This window comes from Haliotis rubra, unplaced genomic scaffold (genome assembly GCF_003918875.1).
Source record: "Haliotis rubra isolate DU_JTF1 unplaced genomic scaffold, ASM391887v1 Scf13, whole genome shotgun sequence".
Lineage (NCBI taxonomy): Eukaryota > Metazoa > Mollusca > Gastropoda > Lepetellida > Haliotidae > Haliotis > Haliotis rubra.
Window position 1 is genome coordinate 1,964,363 of NW_025765225.1, and position 18,134 is coordinate 1,982,496.

General features: G+C 37.3%; 1 protein-coding gene across 2 annotated transcripts in view; it reads left to right on the forward strand.

Annotated features, from left to right (window-relative positions):
- The first annotated feature begins 2,486 nt into the window (after window positions 1-2,486).
- The window catches only part of LOC124267110 (beta-1,4-N-acetylgalactosaminyltransferase bre-4-like), a 28,749-nt gene continuing 13,101 nt past the window's right edge, over window positions 2,487-18,134 (forward strand). For both annotated transcript variants that reach the window (XM_046701965.1, XM_046701964.1), the window contains exons 1-4: window positions 2,487-2,764; window positions 4,222-4,463; window positions 4,707-4,894; window positions 5,530-5,652. In XM_046701965.1, the coding sequence (XP_046557921.1) occupies window positions 2,521-2,764; window positions 4,222-4,463; window positions 4,707-4,894; window positions 5,530-5,652 (797 nt within the window). In that variant the 5' untranslated portion in view covers window positions 2,487-2,520. The remainder of the gene's footprint in view (window positions 2,765-4,221; window positions 4,464-4,706; window positions 4,895-5,529; window positions 5,653-18,134) is intronic.

The window sequence follows — 18,134 nt, forward strand, 5'->3', positions numbered from 1 at the left end:
AGTTACGGTTCATTTCAATTCGCATTTCCTTTATCTCTTTCAGTCTGTCAGCTGGAGTTAATTTACCGTCAATAGTTGTCTGTCTTGACCTAGGCTCGGGATTTGTCTCAACATCATTGCTTATGATTAATAAAAGCAGAGACAGAAATAGCGTGAGGCGACAGAGCACGTGTGTTCTACCCGGCACGTGCATCACTCTGACACGCATGGCTACTCGCCGTTGGGCTCTCCGAAATACGAAGGCAATAAAAATCCCATGAAAACATCCAATTTGTAATCTGTGGAGATTATTATCACATCCCATGTTGATTGCCGTCATTTCAACTCACCGTTTAGTCTCTATTCCTCTACATCTCAATTCGCCTACATCCCATTTCGCATACAAAAATAATGTAGGCTAATTGAGATTAGAAATTGCCCCCCTACTCTTATAATGAACCTGACTCACTGGTCAGTGCCATACTACATCTTGATCGACTGTTGTTATAAGGATATGTGGTCGATTCCAACGAAAGGTTTACACAGCTAGGTATAAGTTGTCCAAAACAGAATTGCTTGCACCTTGTAATTCTTTTTACCAATGTAAAGTCAACATATTTGCCTCTTATGAAAATGCATAAACTAAATCATAGCTGGATTATTAACACATCGAACAGCTTGGAAATTGTTTATCTAAATGCATAGGACATGTGAATAAAGACTGTTTACAACCAGTTTAAGGCTTTCTCTTTGTTTTGTCTCAGTGTATGTCGGAAAGTAGCAATGTCGTCCCAAATGTTCAAAACGCTTGAACTATCTTGGTATTTTTATGTATTCGTAGGTAACATAATACATTTGTTCTGAAGATCACCCCTTTAGGTCCTCGAGTCATTCAGAGGTATATAAGCATGTTGTATACCTCTGATTTTCCAATACAGTATGTATTCTTTTTAAATCTTAATAACACGGCTATGGTAGAATGGAGATAAAATTATAACAGCTCTAAATTTTGTATTTAAAACCTTTAGCTATTTTAATTACGTTATAAACCTCTATTTTCCAACACAGTATGTTTATCTCCTAAATGGACATCTGCACAACTTCCTTAACACTAATGTCATATGATGTGAATATGATTGTGATCGGAAAATGACAAATGACAGAATAAATAAATAAGAGAAATATATTCTTTTTGTCCTTCAACTACTTCAACTAGAAGAGTCCACTTTTAGATCACAGGGGTGCCACTAGTGTACCATTGCGTAATCAACAGTCAACAGACCATGACATGTTGTTTTAAGACTGTAGGCGAATTGGGATGTAGGCGAAATGAGAACATGCCCTCACTTTAGGTGTTGATTGACGTTCCCCTTCGTTAGATAAACGGTGTTTCGGGTATATGCTTGCGGAGCCCTCAAACCATGCGACTTGCCTCTACGCCCGCTAGGTGGCGCTTAAGACTACAAATGATTACCAGGATAAGCAATGCATACTACAAAGATCTTATGAAGGCCTGGTGTAAATCCATAGATAACATTCACGCGGAGAGTATATCTGACAAAGGCATCCTAGCACAATACATAAATTATATTAGAACAAGAAAGGAGAGGATAGGAAAGCATATTTTATAAAGAATGGTTTGTAAATGGAATACGTTTCATTAACGATCTTCTAGATTTTATTAGGCAATTCATGACATTTGAAACCTTTACGACCGTTAGTAACTTGAAAATCAATTTTCTAACTTAAACAGGTGTTGTCCACGCTGTCTATCGAAGCCAACGATTACCAAAATTAAACACTGTCCTACAATCTACCATTTTACCATTTTATATATATATCAGTTGAACAAACAAAATCAAGGTACAGAGAGCAATAACCATTTCGTTAAATGGGAGTACGACCATCGACACGATGTTAAAGAACAAGATAGGAAGAGTATCAATTCTATCAAGTTTAGTTGCAAGAACGTGACTGAACTACAGAGGTTCCAGTATCAAACTTTGCATCATATCTTGCCCACGAACTTTCTTCTCAATAAGGTGGGATACGTACAAAATGCAGCTATTGTTCGAAAGAAATAGAAGATATTCTGTGAATGCAACAAAGTGAGCCCCATCTGACGAGACCAGGAAAGTTGGATATCGCACAATTCCAGCTACACAATTGCCGGTTACAGCTTTCCAAACAAGGTTTCTGCAGAGATACACACGCACGGCTCATAGACAATTCAAACGATATGCGATATAATTTAAGCCCATGTACATACCTGAGTCCTACCATGTGCTAAGCATCTCCCTGCAGTTTCAGGTTTGGTTTTCCCCAAAACGAATTACAAAACAGGCAAATGACGACAACAAACAGAGAGACGTCATAAGCTCACTTAGCACATCGACACTAACGACCACAAGTCTTATTACAATACGCACAGCTGTGACATTAAACTCGATAGATATAGACGAACGTGAAATAACATATGTACAGGCAGTTTGAGTATACTGCGCGTTGGCCGGCTAGAAATTAAGCAGACTGTTGAAAATAATGAGGAGACAATTCAAATGTCTCTCGTTTGTATCTTTTGTGAGCCTTCTGGTTTATGTTATACATTTTTCAAAGAATCACAACTTTGTCAGTCACGAGACAAGGGGCGACCAACAAGCACGTTTCAACCGTTTTGGAAAGGAAAGAAGTATTTCAGCGGAAGAACTGAGAAGAGAAACTGAGCAGTCATGCGTTTTTCCTGTTCATTCTCAAAGTCTTCTTCCATGTCAGCAGAACAACCTAAGTGAGTTGTCCTTTTGTTTCTTACTTAATTTCAGTTTCTTTTCAAAGGTGCAAACTTGGAATGATTATTCACCATTATACCAAGAGAATTGTGGTGAACCCTGTAAGAGCTGGCATAAGAGTCAGCTCATTTGTAACCCCGATGACTGTTTATTATAACCCGACCTCGGCGAGCCTTTGTAACAAGCTGTTATCGTCACATTTTACCCCCAAAATGAGCTGAATGAAATGATAGCGCCATACTCGTAAGCTCTGCCTAACCACTAGCGTTTGGTATCCTTGTGAAATAGGGTTCATGTAACAAAACGGTGGTATTAAAGATTTCAGAATTTTGTATGTCAGATCTTTTCAGACCCCATCCTAAGGAATTATATTTTTCATCATCCATTGAATCTTTGATTGAATATTTGAATTGTTCCTTTACCAGGACAAAAATCGTTTATTTATACTTGAATTAGCTGACTGTGCTATATCACCCATTTCAAACAGGATTCACGTATTCCATTTAATAGAAAGGATGGTACCTCGGAAACGCCTCATTTGTAACCCTGTTGATTGTTTATTATCGTAACCTCAGTGAGCATGTGTAACACGCTCTTATCGTCACATTTTACAAAGAAAATGAGCTGAATGAAATGACAGGGTTATTCTAGAAACCTCTGCCTCAGCACGAGCTTTTAGCGTCATTGTGAAGTAGGATTCATGTAACTAAACGATATTGTTTCAGATGTCAGAATTTTGTATGTCAGATCTTTTCAGACACCATCCTCATCTTTTTCAGCAAGCATTGAATCTTTGAAATGCTCCCTTACCAGGGTAACAATCGTTTATTCATCCACGATTTAGCTGATTGTGCTATATTATTCATGTCAATATGATTCCTTTATTCAATTTACCAGAAAGGATGGTATCACAGAAACGCGGGCGTTTCTTACAAAGGACAATGTGATATGTACAGAATGAGGGCTTTCTTCGGTATCTCCCTGTCACCAATAGGTGACGACATTTGTTTTGACGCATGTACAGAAGATTCAGATGGATGAGCTTTCAGGATGACCGCATTCCTCTTGATCAGGTTGATAGCGGATTTCACGGGTAGAACCGCGTTGTCAGTAACCCCAATTGTTTTGAAGTCAAAGTCATAAGGAATATACAGTACGTCGTGACTCACGTTTTAAAACTGTATTTTCGTTCAAACATTTAAATGTTTTATTTTTCTTCCTTTGTTAATCCAGGCATCTTTAACATCACATCACTGTAGAAATTAAAATGTATACTGGTGCAATAATCATTTCTGAAACATCCATCTTTTCAAATGAAGGAGAAACGTTGAATAAATGTGATCTTGCGCATTTCTATGTGGCAGTCTTCATGTATTTAGGTGACTGTATTTTGGGTTAAGATGTGATTCATGGCTACCTCTGATCAAAGGATTTTACAATACTTTCCATACTTCAGGACAGACGCGAAGAATAATATACGAATCACTTCCATGGCTTGATCTTGAGAGAACCTTGAATGCAGCCGTAACACTTTCCCCTGGAGGATACCACCAGCCCGTCGGATGTGCTTCCCCACAGCGACTTGCCATAATAATTCCATATAGAGACAGAGAGGTGAACCTGAAGATCCTCCTCAACAACTTGCACAGAGTGCTTCAGAAGCAACAGGCGGAGTATGCCATCTTTGTGGTGGAGCAGGTGAGTTGACTGCAAAACTAGCAGCTAACGACTTGTGCTCGCAAACACGCTGTCATAAAACACAAATATTGTTCGACTTCATAATGAATCCCAACTACTCACTTTTCCGTTTTAGGATACTTAGAACTGAAATGTGTGGTGGGGGAATAGGCCTTGATGATTCTGATGTTTTTGTTGTCAATGTGTGTTGTTATGAGGTACTCGACTGACAAGCAACGAAAAATACGTATGTTATATTTTCAGGAAAATGGTACTCCTTTTAACAGAGGAATGATTAAAAACATTGGTTACCTTGAAGCCAAGGCGCTGTGTCATTTTGACTGTTTCACCTTCCATGATGTCGACTTGGTGACTGAGAGTGAGAGGAATACCTACTTCTGTGGGGAGAAGGCTTTGCATCACTCTCAAAAACTTGACTTTCTGGATTACAGGTAGTCAACTCTTTGCCATCCTTTCTGCAAAGAATAAAGTGCCCAATTAAAATGAATCAGGAAATTTGTTTTAGAATCACTGCTCATCTTGTCACTTTAGAGAGGATCAGGGGGGTCGACCATTCGTTGTCAATCACCCAATGTTGTTGGTATCAGGTTTGTTACAAAGTTTTCACATGAAGAAAACATCACAGCATTACAGACGGACAGATGTTATTCAGTGAAGAGGCCCTGTGTCCATTATACAGGCAACGTTTAGTTGCAAGGATTAACCAGAAATGATCATTAAGATGAGCGAATATTGTAATGGTGACTGTGTACTTTAACGATTGATTGGTGTGTTTATGCGTTTGACTTTTGATGCATTTCATCTTTCACTATATTATATTGATGGGAGAGACATTTTGAGCCCAGCATGAATGAAAATTTCAAATTTTGAAAAAGCAAAATGTTTTTGTATCTAGCGTGTTGTGGTGGTTGGGTAATCTGATGTATAAGGCCAAAGTTAAACTGTCTGAACCTGAATTAAGTATTCCAAGTCAAGTCACTCACTGCAACTATAAGCTGATATACTGCCATGTGACTAAATTACTTACATAGAGTGCTTTAAGCATTACTCACATATATAATTCCAGGACATGGTACGGAAATCACTTTGGTGGTGTGGTCACTTTCAACAAGACATATTTCTCGACCATCAATGGTTACCCTAACTTGTTCTTCATGTGGGGAGGTGAAGATGATGACTTGATTCACAGGTAGGACTTTTCACTAGTAATATGTATCTGTATTTACAGTTTTGGGGAAAATCATGCGCCATGAGCAATTCAGGTACATCATTTTTGAAACAGCACATACAACATACAGTTAAGGGACCTGGCCCGCGTTTCACAAAAGCCTCCTAAATTTAGGAGGTCGTAGCCCATACGACCTTGTTTACGACCCTCTTCCCACCTCCTTTACGACCGTTTCACAAAGACGTCATATCCATGTCGTACGACGCGGTCCTAAATCCATGTCGTACATTGTATAAGAGGTACTTTGTTGCATAGCAACGCATAAAGCGAGACCGAACGGGCACATGCTTATCTTGTTATTCCCAAAGTATTTCCAAATAGAAATACAGTTTGAATAACAATGCAAATGTTATGTTTCTAATTCAATGTACAGGGTTATCTTATCGTAAAAAATTTTCAATAAATGAATTATTTTGGATTCTCTCACTAAATTCCATTGAAAATTACAAGATAAAATGTATAAATCATTTCCATTAATATTATCAGTTTTACTTATAAGGTTTGAATTAAATCGCTGTCCATTAACTTGTTCATATGAAACTGCAATATTAGTCCCAATGTATTGAATATTGCACACTATGGGACCTAATGTCAATGTTGCAGTTATGGCTACGCTTGATCTACTAACACTTGTGTAAAGGTTTAAAATATGGTGTGATACTCTAAATGTGTCAATTTCTTTTGTAACTTTTATTCAAACAATCAAAAACTTTCAAAGAATAAAACGTATACCCTATATCCACGTATGATATGATATTGAACAAGGCTAAATGTAGGTACTGAAATTGGTTTCATGAAAAAAAAAATTGAATGATGCGCAAAATATACATCATAGTACTGAAAGTGTAATCAGAAGGGTAGGACGATTGTGTTTCCTTTTTATCATCCGACCTTCACCTCAAAGATATTGCCTAATATGTACAACAATGTTGACGTGTCACATCACAAGCGATGACCGATTTCTAACAAAATGGCGGCTTCGCTGACAAGGGTACACAGGATTTTGCGAGGACTCTTCCCTTGATTCAGGGATCGTTTGTACATATATATGAAATGTAAGTAATCAGAGTGACTCTGACGATCTGTGTATTGTTATATGTTTTTTTTGTAAGTAAGAGAAGAAGCCAGAAATGCTGATAATTACCGTTGTCGTTCTGCGTGATTTTGCGTCTGTTATATGGCGTCACGCTGCACGGAAACTTTGACAAGTTCTTATGAAGTTTCAAATCATTGCATTGTATCTATTTTTAATTTCCTCTTTCTTGCTATGATACTCTTTCAATACATATTCTAAAGGTATTGAGCCATTGCAAGCAATAAACAGTAGCGCAGTCTTCCGAGCACAGAGTTTGTTTTAACACCCAATATCCAGTTGGTATTGGTAACAAAGACAAACTGTGATTTGATTTTGACATGTATGGGGAATTCATTGATGCATTTGTCACAGCTGACTATGAAATATACGTGATGTAATAGGCGTCTCAATACCGGCCTTTTGCGAGACGTGATTTTGTAAACATTATCCAATTAGAGATAAACATCATGTGTTGGCGAATTTCCGGGTGTTATTAAGTATTTGAAGCACGGGAATTCATTTGGAACCGACGGAAATTCGCCAACACATGATGTTTATCGACACTGTAAACACAAAAGTAAAAAAACAAAAGGTCCACACGCGTTTTTTGTGTCTGCTCTCTTTGACATCGAGTACGGGTACAGTAGTGAAATGTCATCAGCCTGCCGTTTCGGCTGTCTCCCATGGTAGCATCTGGAACTGCTCATTTGTGACGTCATTCGGACTTTACGTCACAATATGATTTTAATGACGTCATCCCAGCTGACGACGTAACAATACAATGGTGTGAGCGATGTTTGTATGTATTAATACGCAGAGAATTTCCGGGAATCAAATACCATTTGATCACGTTTTTCAACCAATCAGATTAAAGAAAATCATGCGCCATGAGCAATTCAGGTACATCATTTTTGAAACAGCACATACAACATACAGTTAAGGGACCTGGCCCGCGTTTCACAAAAGCCTCCTAAATTTAGGAGGTCGTAGCCCATACGACCTTGTTTACGACCCTCTTCCCACCTCCTTTACGACCGTTTCACAAAGACGTCATATCCATGTCGTACGACGCGGTCCTAAATCCATGTCGTACATTGTATAAGAGGTACTTTGTTGCATAGCAACGCATAAAGCGAGACCGAACGGGCACATGCTTATCTTGTTATTCCCAAAGTATTTCCAAATAGAAATACAGTTTGAATAACAATGCAAATGTTATGTTTCTAATTCAATGTACAGGGTTATCTTATCGTAAAAAAATTTTCAATAAATGAATTATTTTGGATTCTCTCACTAAATTCCATTGAAAATTACAAGATAAAATGTATAAATCATTTCCATTAATATTATCAGTTTTACTTATAAGGTTTGAATTAAATCGCTGTCCATTAACTTGTTCATATGAAACTGCAATATTAGTCCCAATGTATTGAATATTGCACACTATGGGACCTAATGTCAATGTTGCAGTTATGGCTACGCTTGATCTACTAACACTTGTGTAAAGGTTTAAAATATGGTGTGATACTCTAAATGTGTCAATTTCTTTTGTAACTTTTATTCAAACAATCAAAAACTTTCAAAGAATAAAAACGTATACCCTATATCCACGTATGATATGATATTGAACAAGGCTAAATGTAGGTACTGAAATTGGTTTCATGAAAAAAAAATTGAATGATGCGCAAAATATACATCATAGTACTGAAAGTGTAATCAGAAGGGTAGGACGATTGTGTTTCCTTTTTTATCATCCGACCTTCACCTCAAAGATATTGCCTAATATGTACAACAATGTTGACGTGTCACATCACAAGCGATGACCGATTTCTAACAAAATGGCGGCTTCGCTGACAAGGGTACACAGGATTTTGCGAGGACTCTTCCCTTGATTCAGGGATCGTTTGTACATATATATGAAATGTAAGTAATCAGAGTGACTCTGACGATCTGTGTATTGTTATATGTTTTCTTTGTAAGTAAGAGAAGAAGCCAGAAATGCTGATAATTACCGTTGTCGTTCTGCGTGATTTTGCGTCTGTTATATGGCGTCACGCTGCACGGAAACTTTGACAAGTTCTTATGAAGTTTCAAATCATTGCATTGTATCTATTTTTAATTTCCTCTTTCTTGCTATGATACTCTTTCAATACATATTCTAAAGGTATTGAGCCATTGCAAGCAATAAACAGTAGCGCAGTCTTCCGAGCACAGAGTTTGTTTTAACACCCAATATCCAGTTGGTATTGGTAACAAAGACAAACTGTGATTTGATTTTGACATGTATGGGGAATTCATTGATGCATTTGTCACAGCTGACTATGAAATATACGTGATGTAATAGGCGTCTCAATACCGGCCTTTGCGAGACGTGATTTTGTAAACATTATCCAATTAGGAGATAAACATCATGTGTTGGCGAATTTCCGGGTGTTATTAAGTATTTGAAGCACGGGAATTCATTTGGAACCGACGGAAATTCGCCAACACATGATGTTTATCGACACTGTAAACACAAAAGTAAAAAAACAAAAGGTCCACACGCGTTTTTTGTGTCTGCTCTCTTTGACATCGAGTACGGGTACAGTAGTGAAATGTCATCAGCCTGCCGTTTCGGCTGTCTCCCATGGTAGCATCTGGAACTGCTCATTTGTGACGTCATTCGGACTTTACGTCACAATATGATTTTAATGACGTCATCCCAGCTGACGACGTAACAATACAATGGTGTGAGCGATGTTTGTATGTATTAATACGCAGAGAATTTCCGGGAATCAAATACCATTTGATCACGTTTTTCAACCAATCAGATTAAAGAAAATCATGCGCCATGAGCAATTCAGGTACATCATTTTTGAAACAGCACATACAACATACAGTTAAGGGACCTGGCCCGCGTTTCACAAAAGCCTCCTAAATTTAGGAGGTCGTAGCCCATACGACCTTGTTTACGACCCTCTTCCCACCTCCTTTACGACCGTTTCACAAAGACGTCATATCCATGTCGTACGACGCGGTCCTAAATCCATGTCGTACATTGTATAAGAGGTACTTTGTTGCATAGCAACGCATAAAGCGAGACCGAACGGGCACATGCTTATCTTGTTATTCCCAAAGTATTTCCAAATAGAAATACAGTTTGAATAACAATGCAAATGTTATGTTTCTAATTCAATGTACAGGGTTATCTTATCGTAAAAAATTTTCAATAAATGAATTATTTTGGATTCTCTCACTAAATTCCATTGAAAATTACAAGATAAAATGTATAAATCATTTCCATTAATATTATCAGTTTTACTTATAAGGTTTGAATTAAATCGCTGTCCATTAACTTGTTCATATGAAACTGCAATATTAGTCCCAATGTATTGAATATTGCACACTATGGGACCTAATGTCAATGTTGCAGTTATGGCTACGCTTGATCTACTAACACTTGTGTAAAGGTTTAAAATATGGTGTGATACTCTAAATGTGTCAATTTCTTTTGTAACTTTTATTCAAACAATCAAAAACTTTCAAAGAATAAAAACGTATACCCTATATCCACGTATGATATGATATTGAACAAGGCTAAATGTAGGTACTGAAATTGGTTTCATGAAAAAAAAATTGAATGATGCGCAAAATATACATCATAGTACTGAAAGTGTAATCAGAAGGGTAGGACGATTGTGTTTCCTTTTTTTATCATCCGACCTTCACCTCAAAGATATTGCCTAATATGTACAACAATGTTGACGTGTCACATCACAAGCGATGACCGATTTCTAACAAAATGGCGGCTTCGCTGACAAGGGTACACAGGATTTTGCGAGGACTCTTCCCTTGATTCAGGGATCGTTTGTACATATATATGAAATGTAAGTAATCAGAGTGACTCTGACGATCTGTGTATTGTTATATGTTTTCTTTGTAAGTAAGAGAAGAAGCCAGAAATGCTGATAATTACCGTTGTCGTTCTGCGTGATTTTGCGTCTGTTATATGGCGTCACGCTGCACGGAAACTTTGACAAGTTCTTATGAAGTTTCAAATCATTGCATTGTATCTATTTTAATTTCCTCTTTCTTGCTATGATACTCTTTCAATACATATTCTAAAGGTATTGAGCCATTGCAAGCAATAAACAGTAGCGCAGTCTTCCGAGCACAGAGTTTGTTTTAACACCCAATATCCAGTTGGTATTGGTAACAAAGACAAACTGTGATTTGATTTTGACATGTATGGGGAATTCATTGATGCATTTGTCACAGCTGACTATGAAATATACGTGATGTAATAGGCGTCTCAATACCGGCCTTTGCGAGACGTGATTTTGTAAACATTATCCAATTAGGAGATAAACATCATGTGTTGGCGAATTTCCGGGTGTTATTAAGTATTTGAAGCACGGGAATTCATTTGGAACCGACGGAAATTCGCCAACACATGATGTTTATCGACACTGTAAACACAAAAGTAAAAAACAAAAGGTCCACACGCGTTTTTTGTGTCTGCTCTCTTTGACATCGAGTACGGGTACAGTAGTGAAATGTCATCAGCCTGCCGTTTCGGCTGTCTCCCATGGTAGCATCTGGAACTGCTCATTTGTGACGTCATTCGGACTTTACGTCACAATATGATTTTAATGACGTCATCCCAGCTGACGACGTAACAATACAATGGTGTGAGCGATGTTTGTATGTATTAATACGCAGAGAATTTCCGGGAATCAAATACCATTTGATCACGTTTTTCAACCAATCAGATTAAAGAAAATCATGCGCCATGAGCAATTCAGGTACATCATTTTGAAACAGCACATACAACATACAGTTAAGGGACCTGGCCCGCGTTTCACAAAAGCCTCCTAAATTTAGGAGGTCGTAGCCCATACGACCTTGTTTACGACCCTCTTCCCACCTCCTTTACGACCGTTTCACAAAGACGTCATATCCATGTCGTACGACGCGGTCCTAAATCCATGTCGTACATTGTATAAGAGGTACTTTGTTGCATAGCAACGCATAAAGCGAGACCGAACGGGCACATGCTTATCTTGTTATTCCCAAAGTATTTCCAAATAGAAATACAGTTTGAATAACAATGCAAATGTTATGTTTCTAATTCAATGTACAGGGTTATCTTATCGTAAAAAATTTTCAATAAATGAATTATTTTGGATTCTCTCACTAAATTCCATTGAAAATTACAAGATAAAATGTATAAATCATTTCCATTAATATTATCAGTTTTACTTATAAGGTTTGAATTAAATCGCTGTCCATTAACTTGTTCATATGAAACTGCAATATTAGTCCCAATGTATTGAATATTGCACACTATGGGACCTAATGTCAATGTTGCAGTTATGGCTACGCTTGATCTACTAACACTTGTGTAAAGGTTTAAAATATGGTGTGATACTCTAAATGTGTCAATTTCTTTTGTAACTTTTATTCAAACAATCAAAAACTTTCAAAGAATAAAAACGTATACCCTATATCCACGTATGATATGATATTGAACAAGGCTAAATGTAGGTACTGAAATTGGTTTCATGAAAAAAAAATTGAATGATGCGCAAAATATACATCATAGTACTGAAAGTGTAATCAGAAGGGTAGGACGATTGTGTTTCCTTTTTTATCATCCGACCTTCACCTCAAAGATATTGCCTAATATGTACAACAATGTTGACGTGTCACATCACAAGCGATGACCGATTTCTAACAAAATGGCGGCTTCGCTGACAAGGGTACACAGGATTTTGCGAGGACTCTTCCCTTGATTCAGGGATCGTTTGTACATATATATGAAATGTAAGTAATCAGAGTGACTCTGACGATCTGTGTATTGTTATATGTTTTCTTTGTAAGTAAGAGAAGAAGCCAGAAATGCTGATAATTACCGTTGTCGTTCTGCGTGATTTTGCGTCTGTTATATGGCGTCACGCTGCACGGAAACTTTGACAAGTTCTTATGAAGTTTCAAATCATTGCATTGTATCTATTTTTAATTTCCTCTTTCTTGCTATGATACTCTTTCAATACATATTCTAAAGGTATTGAGCCATTGCAAGCAATAAACAGTAGCGCAGTCTTCCGAGCACAGAGTTTGTTTTAACACCCAATATCCAGTTGGTATTGGTAACAAAGACAAACTGTGATTTGATTTTGACATGTATGGGGAATTCATTGATGCATTTGTCACAGCTGACTATGAAATATACGTGATGTAATAGGCGTCTCAATACCGGCCTTTGCGAGACGTGATTTTGTAAACATTATCCAATTAGGAGATAAACATCATGTGTTGGCGAATTTCCGGGTGTTATTAAGCATTTGAAGCACGGGAATTCATTTGGAACCGACGGAAATTCGCCAACACATGATGTTTATCGACACTGTAAACACAAAAGTAAAAAACAAAAGGTCCACACGCGTTTTTTGTGTCTGCTCTCTTTGACATCGAGTACGGGTACAGTAGTGAAATGTCATCAGCCTGCCGTTTCGGCTGTCTCCCATGGTAGCATCTGGAACTGCTCATTTGTGACGTCATTCGGACTTTACGTCACAATATGATTTTAATGACGTCATCCCAGCTGACGACGTAACAATACAATGGTGTGAGCGATGTTTGTATGTATTAATACGCAGAGAATTTCCGGGAATCAAATACCATTTGATCACGTTTTTCAACCAATCAGATTAAAGAACACAGTGACTTTTGGTTTACAATATGGCGGAAAGCGCACTTCGGCGTTCGTGTAAGTATATTTTCGAAAACATCCAAACCGATTCTAGGTTCATCGGCAGCGTTTCAGATTATCATTAGTGATATCATGAAAAACTGATTTCAGTGATCATTAATATGTTATTTTTGAAATTCAGTACTCCCAGTAATTATCCTATTTTCACATTTGAAAACATACTATCTACACTGTACAGCAAATAATGCTGTGAATCGTGATTTCGTATTGTGTATAAAATGGCGACATTTACGATGAAGCCTATTTTGAAAGGTTATTTAAGCACTTTAGCTTTGTCTGAGATTTTAGTGGATGGTATCAAGAAACGGGGAATTTCCCGCAGAATACAAAACTGTGAACTATAGATCTATTTGTGTGCGTGACATATTTAGAATTTTATTGGACTTCAAAGTGAGGGTTGAAGAGGAAGGACATATGTCCCTGTGGCACCCAGGTGTTTTTAATCAAGTCCAGATACACGGCCAGAGCACTAGCGGTGTCGCGGAGTATTCTTGACACACTAGCTCGGGATACTCCATGGAGATCCCCGATTTCACTGAGGAAAACCCCTTTTGCCAAATACCTCTGTGTACACAACACTTGCAGGGAGGTCGGAATAGCCTGTGAACGCCTTGTAGGTTTGTTCAGTTGGAGCTCAAACTTTCTGCACAGTTAGAAAACAACATGAGTGTCGAGCACGTTCGACAAGTCTCAAAATTTCTCAGGTTTTCTTTGTTAGCGCGTTTTAATCACTTGCAGTGCCATAATCGTTGACGCCATCTTTGTAGTGTTTACGATCTCCTAAAGCATTTACGACAGGTCAGTCGGGGTCCTAAATTTTGGGCTGTTTACGGCACAGTGTAAATATACGAGGTCTTTGTGAAACAGGGTAAAAAAGTAAGAGGTGGTCTACAACCTGCTTTACGAGGTCGTACCGGTAAGAGGGCTTTGAGAAGCTTTATAAGAAAACTGCACATAGAAAATTCAGTAATGGACCTGCTTGCGCAGTAGTTTTACTACCCGCATCACCAAGTTTACGTTGACTGACAATTATTTTATCATTATTAATCGAAACGCCTATTTGCCACAATCGTTGTGAACACTGCAGTACTCCTTCTGGTTTTTACTACCTTCCGAAATGGTCCCTTTGGAGCTGGTTGTGTCGTTCATTTGCCAGCGCTATTGCAAATGGTCGAGTGATGCCGTATAAACGCTTTAAAGTGCGCACTTGGCTATTTCGTACATTGTGCATAGTCAGAAACAATGTTGTATGGTTTAAGATGAGTAAACATCTTTGTTCGAGATAGCAAACGTAGTCAAGGACACTGAGAAATTTCAAAAGAACACTATCAATATACATGATTATTTACCATTTCTACTGTATTTCTTGCTGTTATAGACATTTGTCTTATATGCAGAGATGCAGGTCACTATGTCTATTTGACTTGTCGACAGCAATCAGCTTTATCTATGGGCGATTCAGTTAAAACTGAACAGAATAACTAAAAATAATTTTGAAAAAATGGTGTAAATGGTTTCTGCAACCTAACATTTACCAGGGTTAATCTGTGTCAGGATCTTGTTATTTCAGTAAAGCTTTTATCACATTTACAATAATATTACAACTAGGCAGCGTTTCCTATGGGAGAAGTCCCATTAGCTGTTTGGGTTTCGTGAAGATGGGGAAAGGGTACTCAGCTGATCATGAGCCTTCCCAGCCTGACTGTGCCAGGATCACCCGAATCCTCTTTGCTTCACGTGGGTTTGAGGCTTCACGTGGGTTTGTCCTTTCGATCGCGAAAACAATACATTGATATATGACAGTCAAATAGCAACAAATATCACATTTATGGTGTATGTATCCATTCTCAGACAATTAAGATTGTATTAAGGCATTTATAGTGGTAATCTGATTCTAATGCCTGGAAATAAAAGTGCCAATCAACTAAATGTAAAGTGCATAGAATGAAAGCAGCGTTTTTGCCTGTGTTCTTTTTCAGACTGCGATAAGTAAATACGGAAAAGTAAACCATTTGATTTGTCTTCTGAAATATAGTGTTTTTAAACTCATAACTTGACATAACTGACATATTCACTGATACATACGCCACATGGGATTAAAATGACATGGTTCGTTTTGTTTCACTCCTTTATCTTGACCAAGGACATGATATAGATTTGTAGGGAATTTGATCGTTTTATTAGCGCATCTATGTGACATCTGCCATCAGTATAAATGGTTGCTCCTGACAACATGAAATACCTGAACACACATAAATGTATAAACATTTAGGCATAAAGACAGACACACAGACATATTTATTTCTGCAATTCTTGGTCATAGGCCCATAATACAAAATGCAGGCACTTTGCTAACATTATATTATACATGCTTAACTATTAATACAAAATATAATGAATAAAAACATTTTGCTTTCTTGCTTTCTTACTTTCTTTATATGACGGAGGAGACGTCCAAGACAAATTAGGGCGGTGGGGGAGCCTAATGGTTAAAGCGTTGGCTCGTCACGCCGAAGACCCGGGTTCGAATCCCCACATGGGTACAATGTGTGAAGCCCATTTCTGGTGTCCCCCGCCGTGATGTTGCTGGAATATTGCTAAAAGCGGCGTAAAACCAAACTCAGTCAGACAAATTTTTGTTTTTCAATTTCAATTTCTTTTATTCAGGGTACTGAAGAGGCCACAGGCCTATTGTACAATACAAGTGTGTACAGTTACATGGTATTTAAAACAATTTTGTACTGTTGAACCCATGATAGATGTACATTGATAGATTTTTAACCATTTGTAGATTTGTTGCTTTCAGCAATAACCTTAATTTATATTCACAGTGATTGATGTGGTAAAATGGGGGTATATATAACATTCTTAAATTGTGAAAATGCGGACAGACTAATATAAAATGATACTCATCTTCTATCACCCCTAAATCACATAACATACACAGTCTATTTTCTCGTGGAACATTATGATATCTGCCCTTTTCTATATTTAATTCATGGGATGTACATCTTAGTCGTGCAGTTGCTGTCCTAAACTTTTTAATGTTAACATCAAGGAGGTAATGCTCTGCTATAAGATCGGATTTAAAAGTGCTATACAATGAGGTATTGGGTGATAGAGTTAGCGAGGCAGTCCAGAGTTGCAAGTACATATCTTTTAACCTTTGTGTTACAGATTTAATAAAAACATTTGGGAAGCTAAGACAATCAAGTTTAAAAGCATATCCGAATCCACATGTTTCAAGCATATTTCTCACATTTGTTACCCAATTTATCTTACCATTTCTATCATACATACACATCATATTGTAACATTTTTGGGATAACGTGACTGCGGCATATTTACTAACCTTATCAAATATCTTAAAATTTGCTTATATGCTTCAATATATAAAGGGTAACGTCCACATTCTCCATAAACCATGCATTAGAAGTACTGACCTTAACACCTAAAACTCTTTTACATGCATAAAGATGAACCCTTTCAAAAACATTAAAATGTGTAAAACCCCAAACCTCTGAGCCATATAACAGAATAGGTTTAATTTTGTTTATGTTTTTGTTGTTATAAGAAATTAGCCTAATAAAGTTGTCAATACTGCGGTTATCAAGTGTACATGGAGGAAGGGTTCACTCCCAAAAGACAGACCTCCCATAGGACAGATTCAATGAGTACACTAGCTGACCCAGAGTCACTACAGAGTATAGTAACAACACATTCCTCTCTCCTGTGCCCTTCTCAAAACATATTACTAATCCTTTTACTGAACAGAACAGATTAGAACCGAAATTGTATTCTCACAAATCACATATAGTGACACAGAGAACATACAGCATATTGATACATATTAAAACATTGAACAAAGTCTAGTTTTGATAAATTTGGCAACTTTAGAGTTAAGTGGTGAAAAATCACATTTCATTAGATAAACACATTTTTCAATAGTAGGATGTTTACAGAAATATTGGGGAAGAAATTGATTTCTGAGGGCATTTAGTGCTGGACAGTATAATGAAAAGTGAAGTTCATCACAGACATCTAAATTCACACTATGTTTCCATTCTTTACAATACTGGTCAAAAACATTTAACGATTTTTGCAATAAATCACTGGCTTCAGCTAATATGACAGTATCGTGTGCGTAAAGTAATATCAACAATTTCAAAAAGATACCAAGCTGGTCCTCAATAAGTTTATTTACTTGTTCGAGGCCAGTTACACCATGTTCATAAAGAAAACACTCAAGATCATACAAGTATAAATAATTGGAGAATAGGACGTTTTAAAAACAGTTGTTGAATTAGTTTTTGCAAATAACTGGAGAAAAGGATGTTTTTATTACTGAAGATGAAAGTGAAATAGTATTTATAAAATTCAGTATAAACAAAGTATATAACTCCATTAACTGGAGAGCAGGGTGTTTTTTATCAGTTATTTTTCCAATGACCTTTTTTCGATGACTTTTTTCCGATCACCCTTCTAGATGGCTACCTGTATGCCAAGAGCAAAGTGAAAGGAGAAATTGATTATGTTCAAGTGACTTTCTAATAAGTGTTATCTGTGTACTGACAAACATGTGATGTAAAATAATGTGGTGCTTGGTCACATATA